This window comes from Corvus kubaryi, unplaced genomic scaffold, assembly GCF_017639235.1.
Source record: "Corvus kubaryi isolate FWS band 111438036 unplaced genomic scaffold, C.kubaryi_AGA036_p1.0 37334, whole genome shotgun sequence".
Classification (NCBI taxonomy): Eukaryota; Metazoa; Chordata; class Aves; order Passeriformes; family Corvidae; genus Corvus; species Corvus kubaryi.
In genome coordinates this window covers 1,800,859-1,827,461 of record NW_024581108.1, presented here as the reverse complement: position 1 = coordinate 1,827,461, position 26,603 = coordinate 1,800,859, and the positions used below count along the sequence as shown (strand labels likewise).

The following is a 26,603-nucleotide window of genomic DNA, read 5'->3' as shown; positions in this document are numbered from 1 at the left end:
CCCCATCGCCCCCATCCCCACGGCCCAGCCCCGCTCCCCCATCGCCCCCACTGTCCCCATCCCCACGGCCCAGCCCCGCTCCCCCTTCCCCGCCCTGTCCCCGCCCCTCAGTCCCCGCGGGGTGGGCGCCCCCTGGCGGCGGCGCGGGAGGGGCGGGGCGCGGAGCGACGCGGCGGAGGAAGCGGGGGCGGCGCGCGCGGCCGTGTCCCTCCGCGCGGGGCGGGCGCCCAGATCCCTCCGCCGAGCCCGTGGCGGCGGGAGCGGCCCTGGCCATGGCCCGCGGAGCGGGGCCCGCGCTCCTCGCCCTGGTGCTGGCCGTGCTCCGCCGAGCCGAGCCCGCCGCCGGTGAGTGCCGGGGAGCGCGGGGGGGGGGCTGCGGCAGGGCTCCGAGCGAGGGGCGGCAGGGCTCCGAGCGAGGGGCGGCGCGGGGAGGACCGGCCACTCTCTCCCGGCGTCCGTGTCGCCTCCCCGCGCTGCCGCCGGGGAAGGGCACCGGGGCCGGGTGACATCGCGCGGGGGGCCCGGGGCCGCCGGCGCTTTGTGCGAGCGGCCCCGAGCCGGGCGGGCGCGGGTGCCGGCGGCGGCGGCGGGCTGAGCCCCGTGGGAACGACGCTCCCTCGGGAGCCGCTGCCCGGGGGAGCCGCGGAAGCCGCCCCTGGCTGGCCGAGCGCGGCAGCGATGGATGCGCTGCTCCCGGGGAGCTGGAGGGTCGGGGCTTCAAAGCACGAGAGTGAAGGCTTTGCGGCGCCCGTCGCTTCGCATACCTGCGCACCGAGCCTTTGTTGGGGACATTCCTGCACACTTAGAGAGAATCTCTGCGTGCCCTCCTCCTCATCAATCCAGGCGCGATGAAGCCATGTGCGCACATCTGAGGGAAGTGCCGCTTTTTGTCACTGTTTCCCCTTGCACGCTGGCGTTTGCATTATATTTGAAGCTTGTCTGGAGCGCTGGTTCATAAGCCATAACTGGTGGGTTCTGATGGAAATCTCATGGCACTTCCAGCTTTACTCCGGAGTAAAGCTTGTGCAGTCTTGCACCACGTTAAAGCTATCGAGGACCAGCAGTCATTGATTACTTGCGTGCCTTTTCATTCCTTTATTTTACTCTTGAGAGGCTGGGTTGCTTTTCAGATGACTTATGAACAGTGCAGCGATGAGAGAGAGTGTTAGTGGAAGTTGTTTAGGGCTGAGCAAGCAAGACACTGGTATTTTCAGTAGTTTTGTTGTTCAGTATGGTTTTGGAGTGGAAAATGCTGTATGCAGAGTTTTAACCACTTCTTGCTGGTTTGAATAAGAGTAGTTGGGTCAGTCAATCGATCTGTTTTGACTTTGAAATGGTCAGTATTTGTCTCCTGGGAAAAATGTTGTTGGGTTTTTTTCCAGTAATCCCCTCTGAAAGCTGATTTAGTTTTGCTAATATGTTGCAAGAAGATAATTGTAGTTAAAAAAAGCTGTTTCACAAATGTGTTTCGGCTAGGTTTGTTCAAAAGGAAAATTATAGGGTCTCTCAAGGGTAGGTGTCTTAGAAATACGCTTTTGTGATAGTATAGACTTGTGGTGCATAGTAGCACTGTTATTTCTGGAGATGGCTTACACAGTCCAGTAAGATAGAAAAATACTAATTTTCTAAAGACTAAATGTCATGTCCACTTAGTCAAACTGTGCTTTCATACGAACAACTTAGCAGCTTATTGCTGGCCCTTTCCCTGAGGGGCCGAGAGAAGTAGCTGTGGCATCACCTGTTGTCACTTGCCTGGGCAGACACCTGAGGTGGTTGAGGTCATCCCATGCTGCCGAAATTTTTTGCCTTTGTGGGTGAAATCTCTTCCTGGTGCTGAACAAAGGCTGGTTGGCAGAGATGACAAATCCAGGCTGAAAGTGACTCCTGTTATTCGTGAGATACTGACCTGCATCTGGTTCCTGGGAGTGGGAGCTGCGGCTTGAATTAATGGGAAAGATGAAGTCACCGAAAGGGTATTTTCAGGTGCATATTCAACTGGCTTGATGCTCTTGTGCAAGAGAGGGCAGGTACCTGATGTCAGCCCTCTTGGTCAATAAATAGGAGGCTCCTGGATGCACGGAGCACTATGGTTTGGACTACTCAGCCTTGTCTCATCATGCAAGCCCCATGGTGTAGCAACTCGCTTTTCCAGTTTAGTTTTGCAAAGGGCTGCAGTTGAAGGTGCAGTAAGCTGGGGTGGGGCAGCAACACCTGCGCTTTTGGTGAGGATACTCACCTGATAATTGCTGTGAACCATTTGCTTCTCTTCTGATCAGGCAGAAAGATCCTGGCTGTTAAGCCCACCCTAATTACCTGCTGTCGTTAACTCTGGTGCTCTGCCTTGCCAGGCTGCTACTGCCTGCCAGCCCGTGTTTCTAACAGGTTACAATCCATTTTTAATCGGTGCTGTGCTGGCGTGGACTGCAGTTTGAGGTCTTTAGTATTCACACAGAGAAATTTGGAGGACTTCAGATAATGCTGATAGTGCTGGTCTGCTTGACATGGATTTGCTTATGGGAGAACAAGTTTGACTTGATTTTCTGAAGGTGTTACCATCTATCAAATTTGTTCTTATCAAAGATGCTGATTTAGACTTTCAAAAGGGAGCGTTATGAGAATCTGGCTAACTCGCATCACTTCCTGCAGGGCATCACTTAGTCAGATTAAAAATACGTGAAGATCCTCCTGCTCATGTTCTCAGGACTTGAATCCTTGGGAAAGGAGGACTCGCCTCTGGTGGCATTTGGCATTCGAATCTCTTTCAGTGGATGGGTTGGGTTTTTGTCAGCTTCCACAGCTACTGCCCTCCCTTTTTTTTTCATTTGCTGCTGTTGCAACAAGTGGATGATTCCCTTCAATAGGCTCTGGTCCTTTTCAGATTCTCCCATTTCCAAAACTGGTGTCTGTGCCATGAGAGGGTGTGGGTGGCTGGACTTTGAGTCCAGGATGAGGTGTAGGTGGAAAAGCAGCAGCAGTTTCTTCTGGACTCGGGAATCTATCTTACTTAGCATCAAACCCAAGCAGTTACAATAGTAGCTCTAGGTGAAACATCATTTCCTTTAAATTTGTACTCTTGGCTAATTTGTACTCTACTGAAGAGCATTGATACAGTGATTATTGCCACCTCTCCTTTGGGACGCCTTAGGGAAAGGTCATCCATGTTGTGGAAAAAAGAGCTTTCCTAAGCACATGTGTTGTATTCTCAGTTTCTCTGAATTCACTTTGAAATCATCTTGCCAACAGAAGTCAAGGGCTTGTCTGGGAGCAATACTGCTCATATCATTCTAAGCAGAGTCATCTGAGATTGGCAGAAATAATAGTTCGTTCTGTTTAGAAAATAGTCTGTTCCTAGGGCACATGTCCTTTTTTTAGACTGCCATGGGGATGAAAAAAGAGCTTTGTATCTCAAAATGGCACGGGCATCTGCTGTTTGTTCCATGCATCTTCCTCTCGTCTCTCTGACATCACCCTGGACGGCTGCGGAAGCGCTGCTCGGCACAAGCAGTGGGATAACATTTCTGCACGGGCAGACATGCTCAACATTCAAATTAATAAAGATTTAGTGCTGCAGAATGACGGAAGACTTGGGAGAAGAGGCGAGCATGGCTCCTGACTGCCAGATTGCCATGGAAACACCAATACCTCTTCAGCTCTTTAATTGCCTTCCCTACATTTTTTTGTTGAAAACTTTTTTTTTTTCCCCCTAAGTGCTTTATGTTGCAGTTCTGGATTTTAGGCATTTTGGCTTTGTTTGGAAAACTGCAAATGGGGGAAGGCAGCGAACAGTAGCTGTGTGGGGAGATGGAGAATATGGTGGCTGACAGCCTTTCAAACTGTGTTACAAGTTCATCCTAAATTCAGTATCTATTATAATGTGAGTTTTTATCAATAGTTTTTCAGCAGCAGCAGTGTCACATGAACTGCAGCTGCATCTGATACAGATATCAGTGTTCCTGCAGCTTCCTGGGCCTAAGACCCTGATGACGAAAGACTTTACCTCTACCTGTGAATCTCCACGATGCTTCCCAGCTCTGCTTTTAGGAGGGTCAATTGGTAGTTTTTTGCTGATCCTAGATGTTTGAAAGAGAGATTTGAACCAGATGATGGCAGGTCATGGGGTTCTGCATGTCTGAGAGCTTCATGTAGTCAGATTTGCTATTGGCATCCTCAAATTAAAAAAAAAAGCAACCTGATGAACTTCTAAAGCAGAACTTCTTCATGTTTACAGGCTTGTTCTTCTGAAATCCACTTAAATATTTTCTTTTCAAATTTTTTGCACTTGCCTAGGGAATTTGTGAAGGAAATACCGATATTAGAGTTTCCTTTCCCAAAAGGTATAGGTTGTTGTTTGTCTTCTCACTCCTCTGAGCTCTGCTTAGCTTCTCAGTTGATGAGTCTTGCATTATCCAATTGATTTCAGGCTTTTGTGTGTAAAAACAGTGGAGATGTCTTAATCTGATTAAAGCAATTCACTTTACAGACTATTTCCATGCCCTGTAGACAAGCTTTGTCTTTAACTACTACCCTCTGTGTGTGAAGTGCAAACTGGTGAGCATGTTTAAATTCCCCAAATGTTAATGGTTTCTAAATCTGAGCTGAGTGTAAGTTTTTACTGCATTTTCACAGTAAGGATTTTTACCAGTTTGCTTCTTCCCCCCTCCATGTGCCTGCCATAGGATGATCTGTTCTTCAGAAAAAAAAAAAAAAAAAAAGCTCTTTTCCTATTTTCAGCTAGCTGGTATTTACTAGTGGGTTCTTCCCTGCTATATAATCTCACTGAAACTGTAATCTCATGAGGTTAGTGAATAGCATAATTAGTCCTTTGTGGTTTTCCTCCAAAATTTGGTTATCTTTGGGTATTCTCTCCATATGTACAGTGCTGCTTACTCCTTACCACCTCTTCCAGTGGTTGTTTGTGTGCTGTGCAGTGCTGCTGTGGAAGCATTTTTTCCCTTTCTGCACATCGAGGACCTTCCTGCAGAATGTACCTCATGTTTCAGCATTAACTGCTTTTTTCACGCTCTGTTTTTCCTGAAGGGAGTCAGCAGCTGTCTTTCTCTCCCTTGGAATTTGAGACCCCCTTGGTTTGTTGTGTAATTGGTGTTTCTGGCCATGCTGATGGTTGTCCTCTTCAGAGCTGATCCACCTCTGACAAGCAACCCTGAGCATTGGATTTTCCATGCGTTTTGTGTTGCTGTTGTTAGAGGGCTTCAAATCCTTTTTCCTCCTCTCCCTTAATACATAATGGGTAGCACGGTTGAAATGACAGGCTGTTTCTCATGAATCTCAATCGAGACAGAAAATCACTGACTGCATAAAGGTTATAGAAACCTATTTTGTCCTTTAGCTTTCTGTCTAATCTTAAATGTGTTTTTAGCTTGACTTTTTTTCTATGTTCAAGTAGGTTGTTTTCCACCCACTCCCACAAGAGAGCTTTTGAACTTATGGGCAGGCTTTAACCACATAGGACAAAGGTCTCGGTTCCGATACTGTGTTTCTATGAACATAAAGAAACGCTTATGGACAGAAAGAGGAGAGAGAGAGACATATAGTGTCCTCCCAAGGAGAAAGCTGTACCAGCAGCTCAGCTGTGTTCTCTGCTGGGACATTACTCTCCCCTTATTTAAAATAAAACCTTTGGTACAGAGCCTGCACCATCTGAGATGCAGGATAATAGACCACAAAGCTACAGGAAATCAGCTTTATAATGTCTCTTTCGTGCAGCATTAATTGTTTTGGTTTTTTTCATTTCTATTTCGGCTCTACTTTTTGTGAACTTGTGGGCAAGGAGTTTAGTGGCATTATTTTCCTTTGGGTAGTTACAACAAAGCCCTTTCAGACTTGCTCTGGTAATGGCTTGATTTCCCTATTGCAGAGTTCTCCTAAAAGCTCAAGTCTGACAGAGCTTCTGATCTTAATCCTACACTATTTCTTTTAATTTTATAGCCCAGAAAATATTTGAATTTATAGAAGGCAGATGAAGTGTGGAAACCAAATCACAATGTCCAGATCATATTGGCATTGTAAAGAACACTGAGGTGGAATGAAAACTTTCCTTTTCCCCCTAGATTTTAACTCTCTTTAGCCAGAAAGAAAAATTAAATCTAGGTGGAATTGTGCTCCAGTTGTGAGCTTTGGATTTGGATGTCAAAAATCACAGCATTCCCTATAGTGTATCTTGTGCTCATTTTACAGCAGTGGTTATCTGGTTTTCCCTCTGGCCTTGGAAAATAGTTTTAGTAGGATGTTAAATGTCAGGTTAGAGTTTGCATCTCAATGCAGGCATGTGCAAGCGTTTGTATGGACTCCAGGTTGAGTAATATCACTTACAGTGTTCACCCTGCCTGCACTCAAGAGTCCTTTCCTGAGAAGTTTCCTTCAAACTTGACTACAGTGGCTGTAGAAATTGGGTACTCCTTTCTGAAATGGCCTGCCCTCTCCATGAGAAGCCAGTCTTTTGAAAACCATGGGGTGTCTTCCCAATATCCCTGTAATATGCCTAAAATCCATGAGGCTAACCCACCTTCTGACAGTCTTGGTGGTTTTGCCAGGCTATGGCAAGCCCAGAAAACCACCCAATTCACCATTTCTGTTTGTGTTAAACACTGAAGAAAACTGTCAAAAGCAGCTGTCAAAGCCTTGACAGTGTTCTGATGCTGTCTATATATGGCTTCTAGAAAAGTGGCTTTATCTTTTCAAGGCAAGGCTGCCTTCTCTCATGCTGTACACACCAGAGTATTTCCAGTTAACACAGTGCATGTAGCAAAACAAACTTTTTGTGCTGGCTGAGGTAGAAGGTAGTTTCTGGTACTTTTAACTTTCGATCACAACATGGTAGAGTAGCAGAGAAGTAGCTTTTGAAGTGAGTTGTGTTGAAATGCCTTGGTTTTGCATCTGTTGTGAAATTATGAAAGATATAGTGAAATACAGGAAGACAGTGCTTTGTGCACAGAAATGCTAATTTTACTGTGAGAACTGTAGTCTTCTATTTCCCTTGTGATTTCTTTTTTTCCAAGAGAAGTCACATGACTCTTGAATACTTATTTTAATGTAGAATATGGTTACATTTACATTCACTTCAGCTTTAGTTGCATTTCAAAGTGTTTCTGTTCAGCCTGTATTAGTCTAGAGATGAAAAAGTACAAAGTATTTTTGTGTTTTCTTGGCTTCTTTTACTTCTGAATTACTATAGGCACAATATATATTTAAAAGTTTATTATCCCATTGTCTCTGTGAAAGAACTGTAAAGGCTGGTAGTAGTTTAATGACCTGCTAAACAGCAGTTCAAGGTGGGAATAATTTGTCAAAAACCTGAGCAAAATTAATCATTACTTTGCTAAAGCCTCTCTGCTGTGTCTGTATTTGGCCTAGCAAGCCAAACTGGAATCCTTGATTTGGATCCTTACTGTGGCCCCGAAAGCCATCAGCCTCTCGTTCCCCTCCGTGCAGTTGTGCTGGAAGGTGTTTTTGGCCAAGTGCTGGTTAAGCTTTTACTACGTGGGTTACAAAATCAACTGGCTGCTCAGTTCTCACTGGGGACGCGGGTACTTGATGGGATTACAAAATTGTGTTTGAAAGCATGAGCACAAAAGAAATAATCCTCTGAGTATTTGCTTCACTGGCTTGATTGGTGTGAAAAGAATGAAAATTCAAGGTAGTGAGATGAGAATACCAAGCCTGCTTCCCTTCCTGGCTCTCTGAAATGTGGCACAGCTCGCTTTAACCCTCCTCCATTTCCCCAGAGTAGCCGGGGTGGTGGGAGTCGTTGGAATCCTGACACTTCCCCTTGGACACAGTGCAGTTTCTCGTGGACACGGTGTAACCGAGCCCTGCTAACTAGAGCTAATCTTTGCTGTGAAAACAAGCTGCTGCAGTGTTAGACAGCAGCAGATGAAGTTTGGAGTTAAAGCCATGTGGATGTTGCGGTTAAATGGGATAGAAATTGTCAGACAGGTGCAAGTCAGCGTGTTTCTGCCCGCTGTGGGGGGGAATGCCATGCAAAATCCGTGTTAATATTTCTGTCGCTTAGTAACCCTGACCTCAGGGGGTTATCTGAAAGGGGCTCAGAGTGGAATTTTGTTCATTTCCTGAGAGCTCTGCAGAAGCAGCACCATCCAAGTGCCCCTTTTTCAGAAATCGAGTTAACAGCAACAAGCGTACTTGTATTGTGGGAAACACTGATAATTTTCCTGGGGAGCTGGGTTTAATTTAACTGTATTCTCTGTAGGGATTGCAAGTGTGAAACGTTCCTATAGTGCCTTGTGGTGTGTGTGACCTGTTTATGTGCTCCAGGGTTATTGAGAAATAACACTTCAAGCCCTGGACAGCAGAACCGGAGTCTGTTCCAAGTTGTCCAGTTGCTGGACTGAATTTGGTTTGGTTGCAGGGAGAACTTAGTGGGACTGCTGTGTTAACTCTTCTGTTTCTGAGTCTTATTCCTTAGTCACCAGCATATCGACCTCAGTGGTGGTTTGGACCAGTTTTCCCTGATGCCCTTGCTGAGTTTGTACTGAAAATTTAATACCACTTGAGGAAAGGAAAAGCATCCTTAAAAAAAAAAAAAAAAAGGGGGGCAGTCAACCCTACAACAGCTGGCTCACAAGTAGGCAGTTTAGATGGTTGGATATTATTGATGCCTCTAGGTGCCTTTAATTAAGATTGGTTAAATGCTTTCCCAAACGCAATAAGGTTGTGGAAAGGGGATCTGTAAAGGCATGGAAGTGTGTGAGTTTGGGGCCAGGAGACAGAACTGGAGGCTGGAAAGAGCTTGTGACTTCTTGGTATGTGGATAAGTTTAGGATAGGACCCAGCTGATCTGGTTCTGAGAGCTTCATCTGGTAGTTTGGTGCTATTCAAATGTCAGGCTGTGGTCTAGGTGGACTGCCTAAATTTTTGTAGTTCCAAAATGCCCTCTGCTCCTGCAGAGTTTCCACAGTTCTCACCCTTCTGGTCACTTTGGAAACAGCTACCGAGTGCATAATGTCCCTGTGAAGGGAAAAACACTTGCCAGAGCTGGAGGTTCCATCAGGACAGACTTCACTAGAGCTTCCAGTAGACTTGGATAAAAATTTACTGGCCCTGAGCTGTGTTGTACTTAGTGCCTTTTTAAATACACAGTAGTGAAAATGTCAAGTTAGAGTTACAGAGCATCTCCTCCTCAGAAATACCAAATTCTTTGCTGAAAGTTGTTAACAGCTCTCATGTTTTCCACTTACTCACAAACATGATCCTGTCTGAAATCAGAGTGCCACAACAGTACATGTTGCAGCAAATTCTGGATTGCTGGTGACATTCAGCATGTCAGCTCATGAGGGTCACATGCCCTGTTTCAGTGCCTGGTGTCCCTAGAGATAGTGAAAAAGAAGGAAAGGATTTGAGACAAAATATTCTGGAAGAAGGCTTAGGAGTAGCTGCTTTGTATTTCAGAGAATTTCAGTCCAGAATTTTGATCAGAAAGCAATGACTGAGGACACTCAACCCAAAGTATGCAGGTGCTGACATGAATGTCTTTGCAGCTTGCTGAAATTACTGCACACTTTGCTTTGAAAACCTACCTTAAAGAAATTCTGGAAAGATTTGGTTGCCTGATGAACAAATCTGTATTTGATTCTTCTTTCAGTCTGGCTCTTTTGATGCTGCCAGAGATGAAATTAAACTATGTGATAGTGTCTTTGTTTTTGTTCCAGTCCTATAAAATTTTCATTCTCCCAAATATGCTAATGAAGCTTTGACCTGACATGTATTGTGGCTACAGGTTTGATGGTTGTTTTCTTTTCTTTCCTTTCAGCTCTGCAGTGTATGGATGATTCCAAGCCATGTGTTAATGAGGGAAAGTGCATTCCATATCAAAATGGTACAGGATATTGCAAGTAAGTTGGTTTCATTTCTAATCAATTTAATTACCCATTTTCTTTCCTTCAGGATCCTAGCCAGGAAGGAAATGTGAATTTTAAAGATTTTTTTACTGGGTTCTTTCAGCCTAACAGTTTTAGCACAGTTGGTGTTTCTTTATAATACGTTAGTTCTTGTGGGCTAGCTTTTTGTAATGTAAGAAATCTGGAATTCTTGTTCACTATTTGGGTTTGGATCTTGTCAGTTGGATTTCTTTGTACTGGGTTGGGAACTGAGGTCAAACCAATCATAGAGGTAAACTCTGTACCTTGTTTCCAGACCCACAAGCTAAGTTGAAACTTGCTCTCCATCTTATAGCTTGCCTTACTTTATAGAGCTTCAGCCTCAATTTGAATATTTTTGAGGTTTTTCAGAACTATTCTGCACTCTGAGGTGTGCCAATTCCCTTCTACTGCTTGAGAGCAAGTAATACCTGTGAGTTGCTAAAACACACTAACAAACCCCCCAACCAAACATCCACATTTGTTTTCATCATGTAAATTGATTTTGGTAGATGTTGACACCCTTCTTCAATGGTGCCTTCACTTTGTTGCTGCATGGGAAGCTCATGAGCAGGAGCTTTGGCAGGGTGTATGTTATCTGGAGAATATCGCATCTATTTAAATGCAGTTCACCTTTCAAACTTCAGTACTTAGATTTTTTTTTTTTTTTTAATTGAAGTGATATTTTGCCAGAGGATGAATCCTCTCTTTTTGGCTGGGTTAATTTACTATGTCTGCAGTAAACAGATTATTTTCTAAAGATTGTTTACTCCATCAGTTCAAGTTGTGTCATTTTCTAGCATGCTAAAACATTATCTTAATGCCAGCATTTTTTAAATATTAGTGAATTTTCTTTGTTGATTTAGCTTGGCTAACACACAGCTCTGCTCTTCACACTTCTCTACACTTCCATCTTCCCTAACCACAACCTTTAGTTCTCTATTAGTGTGGTACATAAAGCTCAGTGTGCTTAAATTGCACCTGTGGCACACAAAGGGGAAATCAAAATCTAATTTGAGGTTCTTCTCAGCTTCAAATCAATACCTGATGTGCAGAAAGGCCACAGAAAAGCAAACATGTAACTTGTTATTCCCTGTAGGTTTCTTCTAAAACTTCTAACTCTTGCTGCTTCCTATTCTTTTCCTTTCCATGCTTTTACGTTGATGTCAACTTAAATGAGCTGCCCTGCTGAAAAGGGAGCTGGAACTTTTCATGCATTTCACTTGTATTCTAAGAATGAAACAAGAAATAGGTGTCTTTTGTAGGTCTTTCTGATGTGTACTTAAGCATGCTAGTCTGGAGCCAAAGTATGTAGGTCACAATAAAGGTAATAAACAAGACTGGTATTGATATTGGTGCTGCTTGTACCTTCCTAAGGACATTTTCTCCAACTTGTGTGTTCCTCTTAACCACGTCTTAACAATTGTTTTTTACAGCCTAAACTGGTTCATCTGACTGACTTCTGCACTATTTGTAGTGCAGTCCAGATCTTGACACATTTCCCTCATTACAATGGCAACTTTGACCACTGTTACATTTTTTAGCACACATTTATAACTCTAATGCTGCCTTCTTCCTTGTGCAAAGTGTTCTTGCAGGTTTTAAGCCAACCGCTCCTTCAAGAAACAGCTCAGTTCCTTTGCAGGTGCTATATTAATTGGAAAGACTAATAGAGAACTGTATACAGAGATTACTAAGTGTCTGGTTTTTAGTTCTGGCTCAAGAACACTTTTTTTGCAGAAAGGAAGGAAAAAGGTAGCAAAACCCACCTCAATTGTGGAGTCTCTACCTTTAGCAAGCTGATTCTTAGCATCCTGTTTTGGTTTTAACTTTTTTTTTTTTTTCTTTCCTGCACTATGAGGAACTCTGAATAGGGGAACTTTCTATCCGGTTTAGTAACCTAAATGACTTTCTGAATTTTTGATGGCTGTAAGAGTAGAAATGTTTTGCTCAGGAAACGGAATTTATTACTAAAACAAGTAGCTTGGCTTCTAGGTCTGCAGGATCTCTCAATGATTAGCAGCATCTCCACCCCTTCCACTTTTTTCAAGTTATCTGCAGTACTTCCTCTGCTGGGCAATAAGTTATTATAACAGGCTCTCTTCCACTTTCTGTATCTCCTCTTGGCTGAGTTGTTTGTTGTAGTGTGTGGTTGGATCATCCCGTCTGTCTTGCTGTCTCCTAAGAATCAAGTGAACTGCTGAGGGTGAACCTGCATCAGCAATAACCAAATGTGATAAGATATGAGTAAGCACTGATAACAAAACACCTAGTCTAGATATTTGGCCCAGCAGTGGATGGCAGCATATTGCTGAAGCAGCTTTCTTTGTCTGAAAATCCTGTGGCATCTACTCCATTAAAAGAGAAAGCTGGTTTTCTGCTAAGAAACCTTTGTGATGGTGTATCTGGCATCTGTTATGGGAACAGTGATTGTGACCCTTGTAAGGAAGCCGGGGTTGGAGCTTTATCAGATTGCTCTTGTGAGCGCCCTTTAAGTAGCTCTGTTCCCCTGATGATGCTGCTGGCCCATGGCTGTCATTCTGTGGCCCTGCTCGATAGAGTTACTGACCTTCTCTGACCTTGATTTTATATTTAGAAAATTACACGTTCCTGTGTTTGCATCTTCCAAAGCCAGATTTTTTGTGTGAGAGCTCTTTCTACACTCATTCAGTGACTCTCAGGGTGAGGATGCAGGCCTTATTCCACAGAATGTCTGTATCTGCAGCAGCAGTGAAGGAGACCCATTCTTCCAAGCTTTCTAGGTCCTGCTGTGACAAAAGACAGTTTCAGTTTGGAGTTTGGCTTTGCTTTGCACTGTGATGGGTGTTTTGTTGTTGTGATGGGTGGGGTTTTTTTCCTCAAAGCATCTCCAGGCAGCCTTTTACATGTTGAGGTGTCAAACATGGAGGAGCCTTCTTGCATCCTCTCACATCCAAAGAGAAGCAGGGTAACAGTTCCTTGCTGCTTAATGCCAATTGTGACCATCACAGCAAAGCAATTTCTAGTCTCCCTGCTGCTGGATGATTGGGAAGCTGCGGTAGGAGGAGTCCCTGGGATAGTGCTGTGAACTTGCAGCCTTTCTGCAGTTGCAGCAGGCTGGGAAGGAAGGTGTGGGTACAGGGAGCTGTTTCAAGGACAAGCGGAGCAGAGATTTTGGCATCGCTGCCTGCTGTTTTCTGAGCACAAGGATCTGCTCTGCTGCAGGTGGATGTGGAATTGGGCAGTGCCTCTGCTTGGAATGGGGCAGGGCCCTAGAGCAGAGTCTCTTTACTGATTTCCCCATGTTCCACAGCTGTGGCCTCTCCCAGCTTCCCACCCCAGTGGCAAGGAGCAGAAACAAGACTGTGCCAGGGAGAGAAGCAGAAGTGGGAAGGGAGTTGACATAGGGGTGCTGCAAGATTTAGGGAGGAAACTGGGCATTGCTACTTCTTGTGCTTGGCAGGCTTTGATGATTGAATTTTTGACCTTAGGACTGTTGCAATTTGTGTATCCAGAAGGGATAGCTGTACCGCTGTGAAACCAAGTACTGCTTAAACACTAAGGTCTTTTGTTGCTCCTGATGGTGTAAAAAACCATCAGAGCTGTGCTTAGTCAAATGGGGACACTGGAGTGCCAAAAGGACGGTCTCCTTCAGCGCATCCTTTCATGCCCCAAGCTGTCAGGGTTCGTACAGCTTTGTGTGCCTACCTTTCCTTCAAGATGGATCTTCATAAATGAATTTTTACTTGGATTTAAGAGGACTTCTGGGGCTGAAGGCAAGATCCTGGACTACAGAACTGCTTCTGAGACTGCAGCTGATATCTGCTTAGGATCTGTCTCAAGAGACTAATCTCTCCTAGACTAGTGAATGGGGAATACCCATAGGAGACCTTGTAGCAGGATGAGGTCTGAGAGTTTTCCAGAAGAGGCTAAATGCAGAAGTTGAGAAGTTGTCCCTTTCTGAGAATGGTCTGCCCTTTTCTGTTTCCTTCTGTCTCCTTTCAGAAGTTAAAGGAGACCCTTGAGACTAGGGCAGAGGAAAAAGGGGAGAGTACACGCACTGCTAGCTTAGATTCTGGGAACACAGTAGTGATTTTTCAGTCATGATTTTCTACTGTGCATTACCTGTGCATACCAAAAGCTCTTCAGAGCTCTCATGGGCAAAAAAAGCTGAACTAAACGTGGTCAGTTCAGACTATGGCTGCTGTTGCTCCATGGAGCACTGTGGAATGGTTCTCTGTAGAGGCACTTTCTGTGGACTGGGAACAATAGCTGTGTGCTGCTTTAAAGGCAGGGCAGGGAGGCCGTCCCATCCCATCGTTTGCATTCAAAGTATGACGCATAAATGGGCGCCTTGAGACATGGGAAGGAGCGTTTGTAAAGCTAACCAGAGAATCCTGTTCTCCCTCCTGAGAGGAGGTGTAGGTGTGGGAGTCAGAACCCCGGAGCCAGAGGGAAGTCTGGTTAAAATCCGTAACAAAATAGCTGAGACCCTTCTCACGTTAGTCATCAGACAGCATTTTTTCTCTCTCTGTGTCGAAGCATCTTCCAATCAAAGTGGAGGGAGTGTTGAGTTGAAGGGGGGAGAAGCAGGACTACGAGGAAATTCTTCCCTTCGCTTTTTAAATTAAAACCATCTGCTTTCTTCTGTGCATCTCCAGATGATATCATGGGCCTGAGTAGAAAACTCCCATGAAAATCAAACATCTGGAAGTCTGGTTAAAATTGTCTATAAGGTGTATTTGAAGAGGCTGTCTTATGAATGTGCCCAGGCAAATATAGTACAGCAGATGAGGAAGTTTTTCCAGCAGACCAGGCATATTTTCCAGAAGTCTATTGAAAGCAGGAGAGAACTAAGTTTTGGAAGGTAGCTTCGATGTAGTTTCATGGCAGAAGAGGCAAAAGCACAGCTTTTTGTGAGTCTTCTACTTTGATTTGCAGCATTAGGTTGTTAGAATGAATGCAGCTCTCTGGATTTGTGGATGCTTCAAATTTGGATAAATACCTTAGTTTTGTTTTTACATCTCTTGTTTAGTTCCATGAGAGCCTGAGCTAAGGCAAATGCAAGCTGGAGCTGAAAAGGAGGAGGGGGGGGAAAAAAAAAAAGGCTGAGCTCTAAAGTATTTGTGCTGGAAAGTAGCCCAGAGAGAGTAAAGGAGAAGCTTTAATTAGAAGCAGCTGCATAGCTGATGCAGCCCACAGGACATTTTCCCATTTCAAACTCTCTAGCTTTCAGAAATCATGATTTGAATTAAGTTATATGTGAAATTTGTTCTTAAAAGATTAAATTCCTGTTGAAGTAGGTTAAGAGACCTCATGTGCTTCCAGAAAGTGCCAGAACAAACTTCATCTTCCTGTTTCTTTTTCTGAGTGTTAGATGGAAAACTGAGGAGAAACAGTGGCTTTTATTTGGAAAAGATTTGGTTTCCTGTTCTGAGCATGTCATTTGGAGCTGACACAAGCTGCTATGATTTTAAGCTGCTCTGTAGACAAGTAGGGTTTTTTTCCTCGCCTAAAGAGAACTTGAAAGAGTAGGTTGGGATGAGAGCAGAGCAGGGGTGGTGGGAAGCTGGAGCTGCTGTTGAGTTTAATCATATCCTTTAAAAATGTCTGGGCTTAGACTGCATGTTTTCAGTTTTTGCCTCTATTTTTAGAGAAACAATGTGGTGCCCAACATGAATCAGGAGCAAATATTTGCAGTTTGTCTACACCAACATTTAGAACTAAATTACAAGTATTTGTGCCTAGAAATGTTGATGACAGGAGACACGATTGAAAATCTGGACTGTAGGTTTTTTGTCCTTTAACATTCAAAAAGGATTGCACTGAATTGCTGGAGGGCAAAATAGCATAACTCTGTGACCAAGCACTTCTCCAGGAGGAGAACAAAATGGTGGGTACAAGGGCCATGTGTACCTGACCTACCAGCTTTCCACATGCAGGCATGTTCCCTCTTCCAAATATAAAGAGCTAAAGTTAAAAGAGTTCTTGCTGTTCCCTCTTGAAGCGCTCCCTCATGTTTTTCTGATTAGCCTCAGAAGATACCAGAACAAGCCTAGTCTTGGAGTACTCTTCAACTTTGTACCAGAACATTTGTGTACAAAATGCTGGGCTGTTTGTGGGTGATGGTTGTCTTGTTTCAGAGCACACATCTCAGCTTTTCTTTTAATTCATACCAGAAATACTCTTAATCAGTGTTTAGGCTCCCTTCTCCCTCTTGTCTAGGGGCAACAGTTAAATGCACCTTCCAGTATCCCTGAGAGGAGATAATTTTGGGGGTTTGTTTACTTGTGGACAAAACCTGAAATGTTCCTCTAGACTTTCTGGTTTGTTTTACAGCCTTTAAATGAAAAAGCACTTTAGCACTTAAATTCTAGGTGTGTTTTGGTTTATTTTGTAGTTGCTGGTGGAGTGGGTGGTGTTGGAGGAGCTCTTGTTAGCCTGATGAGATGGCCTAGGTGGGGTTCTGTGAAGTTCTGGTTTGTTGCTCTTTCTTTCATGGTAAAGAGAAGTGCATGTCCTGTGCCTGCAGCTGTTAGTCCGAGGAGCTTGGTGTGCTGCTGCGTGGTGGTGATGAAACCAGGAGAAACCCCTGTCTTGTAAGTCTTGTAAGACTTTTGGGACTGAAGTTCAGTTTGTCTTTACACAACCATCAGCTGCACATAGATGTCCAGAGACATGATTTAACTGTGGTTGCCCAGACGGTCTCTCAGCAGAGCCAGTGCACCGTGTGCAGGCTTGAATGCCGTGGGAGTCGAGCAGTGCTCCAGCTTCTGGCACAGCTGTCTTTGCCGGGTGCCAGATTTCGATGTGATCCAGCTCCTACAAAGCCGTGCTGTAGCCCACTGGCGTTTGGACTGATTTCCAACCTGAAGCAAGGAGAGATTTTGGATGTTAAAGGAAGCCTATAGCACTGTTGTGGTTTAGGCCCAGAATACCCCGAGACTGCCTCTTGTGTGATGTGGCTGCAGCTCACGCTGACCCACGGCCTTCAGCTATTACACCAAGGATGGCACAAGAGGCAGAGGATATTCTGCATTGGTATTGTCTCAGGATTTGCTTTCTGAAACTTTATTAATCCTTCCTTGCCCTGCAAAATCTCTTCTTTCATGTCTGTTCCTGGGTATGAAGTTGAAAGTATTAAGGTATGGTGAAAGGAGCCTAATTTGGGTGTGGGCAATGGTAAATTACAATTACGCACATATGACTTTCCTGCTTTAGACATATGGCTAAAGCTAGTTAATAAATTTTAACATGAGAAAAAACAGTTGTGGTCATCTAGTAATGACCCCTTGCATAACTTGGATAATAACCTCTCTGAATAGCTTTGTTTGAACTAGCGTGCATACTCTCCCTGAAACAGCCAATCCTGGTGTTCTTTTAAACAAGCATGAGTGATGGAGAAATTCCACTGCAACCTTAAATGCGTTGTTCCAGTTGTTTCTCTCTGCTGCTGAGAGACTGTGTGTAAGTCTGTGTCTGAAAATAAAGATACAACCCTATTTCTAATTTGAATTCATCTAGCTTAAAGTTTTAAATGCTCAGTTCTGTTATCCTGGTATCTTCTAGATTGGGGATTATTGTTAAATCTGTGTTTCATAGTGGATACTTGGAGCTTTTGATTAATTGTCTTGTTCCCTTTTCCCTTTGCTAAATAGACTGAGCCACCTGAGCTTTTCATTGTGGCCAGAGTTTTCTAATAATCATTACTGTTGGCTTCTTTGAATTCATTTGAGTTCTTCCCTCTTAAAGACCAAACACCAGAACTGATGTAATGGTTGTACCAAGCATTTATCGCGTGTAGCATAATCTCATTTATTCCCACTTGATATTTGCCGTTTGTACGTGTAAAGTATTCCTGGCCAAACTGTCACGCTAGGAATTCACATTTATCTGACTGTTAGGAACCCCCAGAGCAAGTGTGTTGTTCCCAGCTCAGTTTCCTGTTTTGGGGTAGATGCCCTATGTGTTTTGTTTCTAGATGTATGACTTTGCAGTGCTGAAGGGCATTTTGCATGCTGAGCGCCTTATTAAGCATGTTGCTACTATCAAGAACCTGTCTTCTCTCTTACCTACATATTTGACCAGCATCGATGTTTTCCATTGTTAATAATCAATAGATATGTTGAATAGCATAGTAACAAAGGCAGATTCCTGTAGGATTCTGTTTAAAACATAACTTCATGACCATTCTTTGATTTTTCAGCTGGATTTTAGAGCCTGTCTGGTTAGTTGTGGGGTTTTGTTGTGATGGGGTTTTTTTTTGGCAGTGGTGGTTGTTGTTGTTTGTATGGTTTTGTTTTTCCCCCTCTCCAATCTACAGTACACTTTTAAGTGCATAAGGAAAAAAGCAGTCTCTTTACTGCTACATTCCTATTTGAGGACTAGAGACTTTGTGTACTTGTTGCAGTTGGAATCTCCTCCCTTTAGATATGAGTAACTCACTGATTTAATAATTGCCCCTTTCCTGATCTGGAACAAAGCATATCTAATGTTCACCTCTAATTTTTTTTACAATGAAATATGTTTTCTCTGGGGCTGTGTCTTGAGTTACTCACCAGTTAGAGCAGGCAGCTGTGCACTACAGAAAGAGCTGCAAGTGGACAGTCCTGTGTGTTAGGTGTTATTTTTATCCAGTGTATTCTCTTGCAGCTTTCTGCTACCAGATAGAAGCAAATGGAGCTGGGGGGGGGCACAGAGGTGGGCTTTGCCGGCTTGCTTGCCTGGATCCTCTATCTCTGGCAGTTAAATGGAAAATCCGTAGTACAAAGGCCAGTTAAAAGATGGATTACAGCTGACAAGCGTAGTCAGACTGTATTGACATAAGTTTAGGTTAGAGAGGAGTAACTGCAATTATTCTGCAGTTGGAGATCTTTGTATAAAATATTGCCCTGGTTGTAGATAGTGTGTGTGTACTCGTTTTTCTGTGGGAGACAGAAGAACAATGACCTTGTCGTTAGGGTGCTAGCCAGGGGCGTGGGAGACCTGACTGCAGTGCTTGTGTTGCTATTTGAGTGCAGGCTTCAGCAAGTCCCAGTCCCAGATGCACTTATCAGCATGAGGATAACAGTATATTCCTGTCTCACGGGAGCCTTGTGGAGAAAGATCTGCTACAGATCTTCAGGTCCCCAGACACTGCATTTGCACAATGTTTATAAATATTTTTGGAAGATGGATAATACCTGGTGTTAATACCTTATTAAACTGCTTGATTTTCTTCTAAAAAAGGATGCTTGTCAGAATGGGAGTAGGTGCAAGGAATCGTTACTCAGCAGTTCTTTAACACTTAGGCTTTTACTGAAGTTTTGAAGGGAAGTACAAGAACAAGGTTCTGCATTTGATACAGCTCTGATTGAATGTGGTATTTATTTTGCAATGAGCGATTTCACCATTTGAACTTAAGTTTTCAGTGGTCTCACTTGAGACAGTCCCACAGGAAGTCCCTGTTACATGTGTGACGTCAGCCTTTAGGTTTTCAATTACGGCAAACTTCAAGGCTTTCCGTGGTCATGGGACTTCATTCCTGGAATCTTCCCAGAACAGCAAGGCTTCAGGTGGGACTGCTGCAATTCATTTCTTCTCTGTTGCAGGTGTCGAGAAGGCTTTCTTGGAGACTACTGTCAGTACAGAAACCCCTGTGAAAGCAATACCTGTAAGAATGGGGGAACTTGTGAAGCTGCATCCCTGATAGGAAAACCGACCTGCAAGTGTGCTCCAGGATTCACGGGGGAGGAATGTCAGTACTCGGAATCTCACCTTTGCTACGTGTCCCAGCCCTGCCTGAATGGAGGCACTTGTCACCCCCACAGCCAGGACACGTACGAGTGTGTCTGTCTTCCAGGTTTCACAGGTGGGCTTCTGCATTTGTACCTCCAGACCCCCTCCTTTGGGAATTGCTTCACCCTGGAATGTTCTGGGGCAGTTGTAATATGCTCTCAAATTTTCGAGTTCCAGCACAGGAAATGAGAGGAAGTCTAAATGACTTCATGACCAAAAAAAGCAAAGGAGAATAGGGAATCAGACTCCCTCCCCTTTACACGTAAGCAGAAAAATATTTGGATCTTGTGGGGTTGTCCACATGGGAAAACCGAATGCAGAAACTACTCTGGAGTGGCTGTTACACTTTGAATTCAGAGTCTAGTCTCTAGAAAAAAAAAAAAAAAGAGCAAATTTGGCCAGCAAAATCTTTCTATGAGAAAACTATATTTTGATGCCTGAGGGGAAGCATGGGAACTTATTCCTTTCACTCTTGAAGGGGAGGTAGAAGAAGAGTGACTGTCAGTGTGTGTAGTGTGACTTCAGGTCATTTTTATAAATCACAACATTCTATATCTTGCTGCAACCTGGTAAATTACTTCATACTGTAACCACAAATTAATTTTCATTTCAAATATAATATGGTAAAAGGCAGACATCAGTTTTCCCGTAATAATATGAAGATTTAGTGCACTAAAAAATTTGAGGTAGCCTGAAAGACATACTGTTTTCTACAGACATAACGTTTTGTTAATCTGTCTTGATTTCCTGCAGGAAAGGAATGCCAGTGGATTGATGCCTGTACATCTCAACCTTGTGCCAATGGGAGTACATGCATTGTGTCTGGAAATAAGTTCTCCTGCACCTGCCTGGCTGGCTACACTGGCCAGAAGTGTGAGATAGATGTGAATGAATGTGCCACGCTGGGCCTGTGCCAGCACGGTGGGACCTGTGTCAATCTGCCCGGTTCCTACCGGTGCCAGTGCAAGCCGGGTTACACAGGACACCGCTGCGAGAGCGTGTACGTGCCCTGCTCCCCATCACCCTGCATGAACGGGGGCACCTGCCATCAAACCAGTGACTTCACCTTCGAGTGCAACTGCCTGCCAGGTAACGCTTCAAAGAGCTTGGGTTTGTAGTCTTGTCGCTGCTCTCCTGTCTGTGTTCTTCCAAAAACTTGTCTTGGAGTTTCTGTGGGATATGTGTGCAATGTCAGGTGGAAGGGAGAAACTTCAGCAGGGTGGGAAGCTCTGTAGGATGTTAATTTGTGAGTGCTGGGGTTTCATGATACAGAAAGGAAGGAAAAGGAAGAAGGTTAGAAATGACAGATTTCTTTGGAACCCAGTTAGAGTCAGAGAATCAGATAGGTAAAAACTATGAGGTAGATTCAAGGAGATTAGGGTGGTATCTCATAATGCCCATTTGGAATGTGAAATTCTACAAACATAAACATCTACCAATATATAGTTTTGTGTCAGTAAAGGCCTCCGTTAACTTCAGTGTTTGAATGCAGAATGAACATGTGTCTTTCTCCTTCTCCATCTGTTCCCGTAAGACACACTAAGTTCTATTCTTTTCTTTTTTTCCTTCTCCAGTTCCTCCAAATCTAACAAGATATCAGTTCCAACTCACCACACCCTTTTTGTCTCCAGATAAATTTTGATTGCTTGTTTTTTGATGCTGTTAGCTGCCCTGAGTTCATGCACAGCAGGGGTGACACGCTAGCTCAGGATCAGGGGCTGCATTGGTTTCGTGTCAAGCTGTGCTCCAGTCACCAAGGCACCCATCTCTACACATGACCATGTGTCACCTGGTTGGGATGGTGGTCTCATCCCGTCCTCCTCCCTATCCACTTGTCATCCTTGACCACAGGGCAGTACTAGTCGTCTTTGCATATCAGGATATTTTTAGGCTGATTTTTTTTTTTTTTACTGAGTAATTCAACTCCATGGGAAACTGATTGTTTGGAAATGCTTTTGACTAGACTTCCTACTTGAGTGTATTGCAGTTTGGCACACACAGACTTGGTGTGTGGTAATCTAGAAAAGTAAACTCCATTCCCATAAGCATGTCTCTGTTGTTATGTATGAGAAAGATGTAGCTGCCCTATACTGTTTAGGATGAATATAGAGTGGCTGTGTTCTCATGAGGATCATCTGGAGTCACAGGTCTGTGTGGAAAGGGTATTTAGAACTTGTGAAAAATGTTCTCTTTTTGGAGACCTTTGTCTTGAGGTGTTGTCTGAAATGACATTAAATGTACGTTGCCAACCTTAGACAGTGTCTGCACAACTACTTATGCTTGAAGGGAGAGTGCTTTGAAAGAGTCTTTGAAAATGCAATATCTTAACTAACAGTTACCCTGGAGGAATTTATTGCTTTTCTGCTTTGCATCTTTTTAAAATGAAATTATAAATCAAGTCTCTCTGGATTAACAGTCTTGTCCAGAAGTTCAGAATTTTCTTAAAAGTCAGATCTGATTAGCCAGTTCAAGGACTTTAAGGCCTCATGCAGGAGCAGTGTGGTGGGGAGAAGAAGAGAGAAAGATGAAGTTGGAAGGACTTAATCCTGTAAAGCTGATGAGACAGTTTGCTTTAGTGATTCTCTTACAGGGGCACGAGACTAAGTAGGAGCAGATTTTCCCTTAAACAAGTGTGTGGGCTGGCTGAAATATAGTCAGGAAATGAAAATGAGATTACTATAGTAACAGCTACACACCTACACTCCTCACACGTTTTGGATTATTAGCTGTCTTTTTTGACTTGTTACACAGTGTTTATAGTGGGAGTGAGTTAATGTGGCTCTGAGAGTCTTTACTTTTCTATTTCCTGTATTTGTTTAAGTTGGCCATGCTGTTTTGCTAGCTTGATTTTTAAAGCTAGTCATTTGAAAAACAGCAAAAAAGGGAGCTGTTGGAGAGGCCCAAATGCTTACATTAAACTGATAAAGACAGGGCACCCAGCCATTTCTTTCCCCCCTTAGTGCAGAGCATGCAGAGCAAAATTTCTAAGTGTTGGAAAAGGTTCAGTCTGGGAAGGAAAGGTCAACAGAAAGAGAAGAGAAATGGTGGCCTGTCACGCCTAGGGAGGATGTGAACAAGGCCTGCTCCTCTGGAAGAGTGTGCCAAGATTATGGACTAGAAATTCCTCTTGAGACTCCGTCTCTGAATTGGAGCAATGTCGATGATACTGTGACTATAAATGGAATTGCTCTGGCCCTTCTGGACTGCCTTAAGATGGTGCCATCGCTCAGTGTTGTGGCCACAGAGGCAGGAGGAAGTTATGTATCTTGAACTGCTGGAGTGGTTTTTGATGGGATTTTGCATCTTGTGACCTGTAAAACTACTTTGAAGAAACTGTGCCCAAGCAGCAATTTAGGCGTAATTAGGCTACTCCTGCACTGGCCCTGAAATGGGTTCTTGTTTTCTGTAGATGTTTCCTTCTTAGCGTTTCAGTGAGTTTAATCTTTTTGTAAATACAGGTAGGTGAGAGTGAGAGCTTGAAAAGGTAGGAAAAACCTAGAACCTGGAGTTGTATGTCACAGCAGCTTTTTCTACTGTCACACAAGTACTGTTTATGTACAGTGTAGTCCAGCTGCTATTTAAAATTCACAGGTTCCCATGTCACTTGTGGATATACACAAACAAATCCTGCATTAGGTAATCCATGAAGTCATGTGTGTTAAGTCAGCATTTGGTGGCAAGCATCAAGTGAAGTTATATATATAAACTGTTGGTATTGCATCTGTCTGGAAGGTAACCTCATTTTTATCTAGCGTAATCATTTTTCCTCTGGGCTTTGTTGATTTAGGTAGAAACAGGATTGTAGACAAGAGAGCATGTTAGGTCAGTCATAACAGTGTAGTAGTGAAAAAAAAAAATTCCTTGAAGGAGATGTAACCTGAAGCATTAGCAACTCCTTTGAATATAAGAATGAGCTCGTAGTTATAAATATTTGACAAAAAAGGACTTCATTTGGCAAGTAACCTTTAATGGAATGTTAAACAAGTCAATAGAGGAAGTTCTTAGCTGGGAAAGTGATTATTCATTGTTATCCATCAAAATAATTACCCATTAACTAAGATAAGGACCCTAGGGAATTCCAAGGGCTTGTTCAGGAAATGATCTGTCAGGCTGGAGCAGGCTGTTTATGAGAGCTGGAACACTTCCTGGGAAGAGGAAGTAACCTCACGCCGGTTCCTGGCCGAGCATCATGCTGTGCGGTGAGCACCACGAGTGGGGACTGACACACACGGAACTTCCTGTGGTGGGAAGCCTCTGCTTGCTGAGGTTTGGAGATGAGCTCTCAGGCTCTCCATGGCAGCAGCCTTGGGAGTTCCAGGTGGAGTGGGTGCCCCTCTGCTCCAGATGAGTAGCCTAGATGCTACCTGGAGTAGCCCAGCTTCATTTTAGCTCTCTACATCCCTTATTTCCTGTCAGCAGACCCTAAGTCTGGAAATAACCTGACATCTTTCAGGCATAATTTCCTGTCCCCAGTACTAACTGGCCCTGTAGAAAGTCTGAGGTGTAGTTTATAGGTTGAAATAAGGCTGAAGGAGTAAGATTTGGAGGGAGTTGGATGCGATGCTCTGGAACAGGGTGGAGATTTCAGATGACATAGGAATAAAGTTATCTGCTTGTGTCAGTCTGTGTACTAGGGGAGGAACAACAAGCTGTTAGCAGTGGGAGCACTTTTCCCCTTGAGGTTCTCATTCCTTAGTTCGATGTGCTTGCAGATATGGAGCAAAAGTCAGGATATGTATTGCAAACTGCCCTTGTGCAGAGAGAAAACACAGGACAACATGTGAGTCCCAGCACAGGGGGGAACAGGAGACAGTGTCAGGTGTCCAAATACATCAAAACAGTGAACTCTGGCTTTCTGGAAAAGAGTCAGGTTATATAACTGCAAAATTAGATCCTGGGACCCAGCTAGAGAAAAGCTCACATATCTCAGAGCAGCTCTTTGGTAGTATAACTGGTTAAAGTGTGAAAATATAGAATGGCTTGGTGAGATTTTAGTGTTGGGGTGACTTCCATGCTTTATTCTCGAAATAATTGGGCCACTTTAAATTTGTGTAAAGTACAGTGAGATAGTTTAAATGCCTGCTGTCAGAAATGTGTTTACTAGAAAGTAGGGCTGGTCTTCATATTATCTAAACTGAAGGGATAAGAACTTAAACCTTTTGTCTTTGTGGTTGTGGGTGTATTTCCACGCTGATCACATGCTGGCCTGAGTGCAGTCTGTGGTCAGTGGGATGATTCCTCCAAGTTGAAACACAAGCTGATAGGACACCCCTGAGTTTTACAGCTGAACCTTTGCTCAAGCTTGGTAGCTTTATACAGTCTTAAACATAGGGATCTAAAGCTAATTGTTTTCCCTGGTAGTTGTTCCTCAGAAGCTTTTGCCAGGAAGATGCTGCTGTTATGATTAGGACTCTGGCTAAGCATGTTATATTTCCTCTTTGTTATAAGTTTCTCTACTGCCATGAAATTTCTAGGATCTTGGGTGGAGGTTGGAAGGGCTTTGAAGGGAGAGAGTAATATTGAAGGTCTTTTAGTTTTGGTTTGGTTATTTTGGCTTTTTTTTTTAATGTCGAGCCTGTTCCTTGCTGATAGATGCTAATGCACTTGATACAGCTTGGTACTTCCCAGCACTTCTGTAGAGCTGGAGAAGTTCAAGGGATGGGAATGCACATGAATCACCTCAAGTCTCTTGAGAGCAGCAGTAGTCTGGAGAAGCCGCCTCAGAGCTTTATAGTCTCAGTCTCATCTGCCACACAGCATGATCTGCATTGGACCAGATGTCACTTAGAGGGTCTGTGTGACTTGACACAGATGTTATGGAAGTGTCTGGAACAGGGCATCAAAAGTAGAGGGGTTAAAGCATAATTTTGGATGAGAGAACTGTGTCATGTTAATATTACATTCCAAAGCAGTGAAGAGGCAGAGCTGGTGTTTTAAATTAACATGTGTGTTCTGGAATCATTTACTTCATCCACATTAGCATGCATTCCACTTGTGCTTTGATAAATAGCTCTCTCATCCAGCAGAAATGACAGGTTTATTTAATGAAGCATGAAATAAATCAGCGGGGGAAATCAAGGGGAAGACACATCATTGACAGCTCCCTTCCCTAATGTCCCCAGTTCTCCTTCTTTGAAAAGGAGAGGGAGCTCTAGCAAGGGTATTTTGTCAGTGTGGCTGTGTTCATTAGGAGCCTGGATTTTCTTTGGGGAAGGGTATCTGATTTCTTCTGCTTTTCAGGCAGGGCTTAGTATGTAAGCATCACTTGGGTGGTGGCTGATTTGTTCATTGACTGGCTTGTCTAACACTGAAGAGAGCCAGATCAGGAGTTCAGAAGATCATTTTCAAAGCATGAACGATCTTTCTTTGACGTATCCAAGGCAGATTGTGCTGAGGCATCCATGAAGTGAATGCCAGCACTTTTTTTGGCTATGGGAAAAACTTGTCCTGGCTGATGCTTGGTGGGCAGTGAGAAGTTTATCTCATGGTAAATGAAATGTCTTGGTCTTCACTTTGTTTGCTTTGAATGACAGTGCTCCTTAGTCACTTAAAGAGAAAATCCCCATGTCTTTTGGGTTGTGAAAACATAGTTGAACATCTACCCATGGTAGAAGTGTTTTAACTGTGTCACCTGACCTGCATGCTATTAGCAAAGGCATTCAACAAAGTCTTGCTGCGTGGAGGTTCATCAGGATTGGGTTAACAGGGCAAATGTTTAAGAAAAAAAAGGAGGGGAAGCTTCGTGAGGGGTGAATTCTCTTCAAAAGAGGTTGGAAGCCCATTTCAGTCTGCTGTTGTTTCTGCTTTGTCCAGGTTTCGAGGGAAGCGTCTGTGGACACAACGTCGACGACTGCCCGAATCACAAGTGCCTGAACGGGGGGGTTTGTGTGGATGGGGTGAACACCTACAACTGCCGCTGCCCGCCCCAGTGGACAGGTACGTTCTGTGGGGGAC

At 43.8% G+C, this 26,603-nt stretch overlaps 1 protein-coding gene and 1 long non-coding RNA gene across 3 annotated transcripts in view; one reads left to right on the top strand and one right to left on the bottom strand.

Annotated features, from left to right (window-relative positions):
- Positions 1-2,089, bottom strand: part of LOC121665513 — a 5,310-nt gene extending 3,221 nt beyond the window's left edge. Inside the window, exon 1 of the long non-coding RNA XR_006016378.1 lies at positions 765-2,089. This is a non-coding gene — a long non-coding RNA (uncharacterized LOC121665513). The remainder of the gene's footprint in view (positions 1-764) is intronic.
- NOTCH2 (notch receptor 2) overlaps positions 251-26,603 on the top strand; it is an 83,126-nt gene continuing 56,773 nt past the window's right edge. Inside the window, exons 1-5 of one of the 2 annotated variants that reach the window (XM_042029820.1) lie at positions 251-345; positions 9,788-9,869; positions 19,463-19,722; positions 20,403-20,738; positions 26,463-26,585. In XM_042029820.1, the coding sequence (XP_041885754.1) occupies positions 273-345; positions 9,788-9,869; positions 19,463-19,722; positions 20,403-20,738; positions 26,463-26,585 (874 nt within the window). In that variant the 5' untranslated portion in view covers positions 251-272. Of the gene's footprint in view, positions 346-944; positions 969-9,787; positions 9,870-19,462; positions 19,723-20,402; positions 20,739-26,462; positions 26,586-26,603 lie in introns of those variants that run through there. The other variant, XM_042029821.1, reaches the window with a different exon arrangement.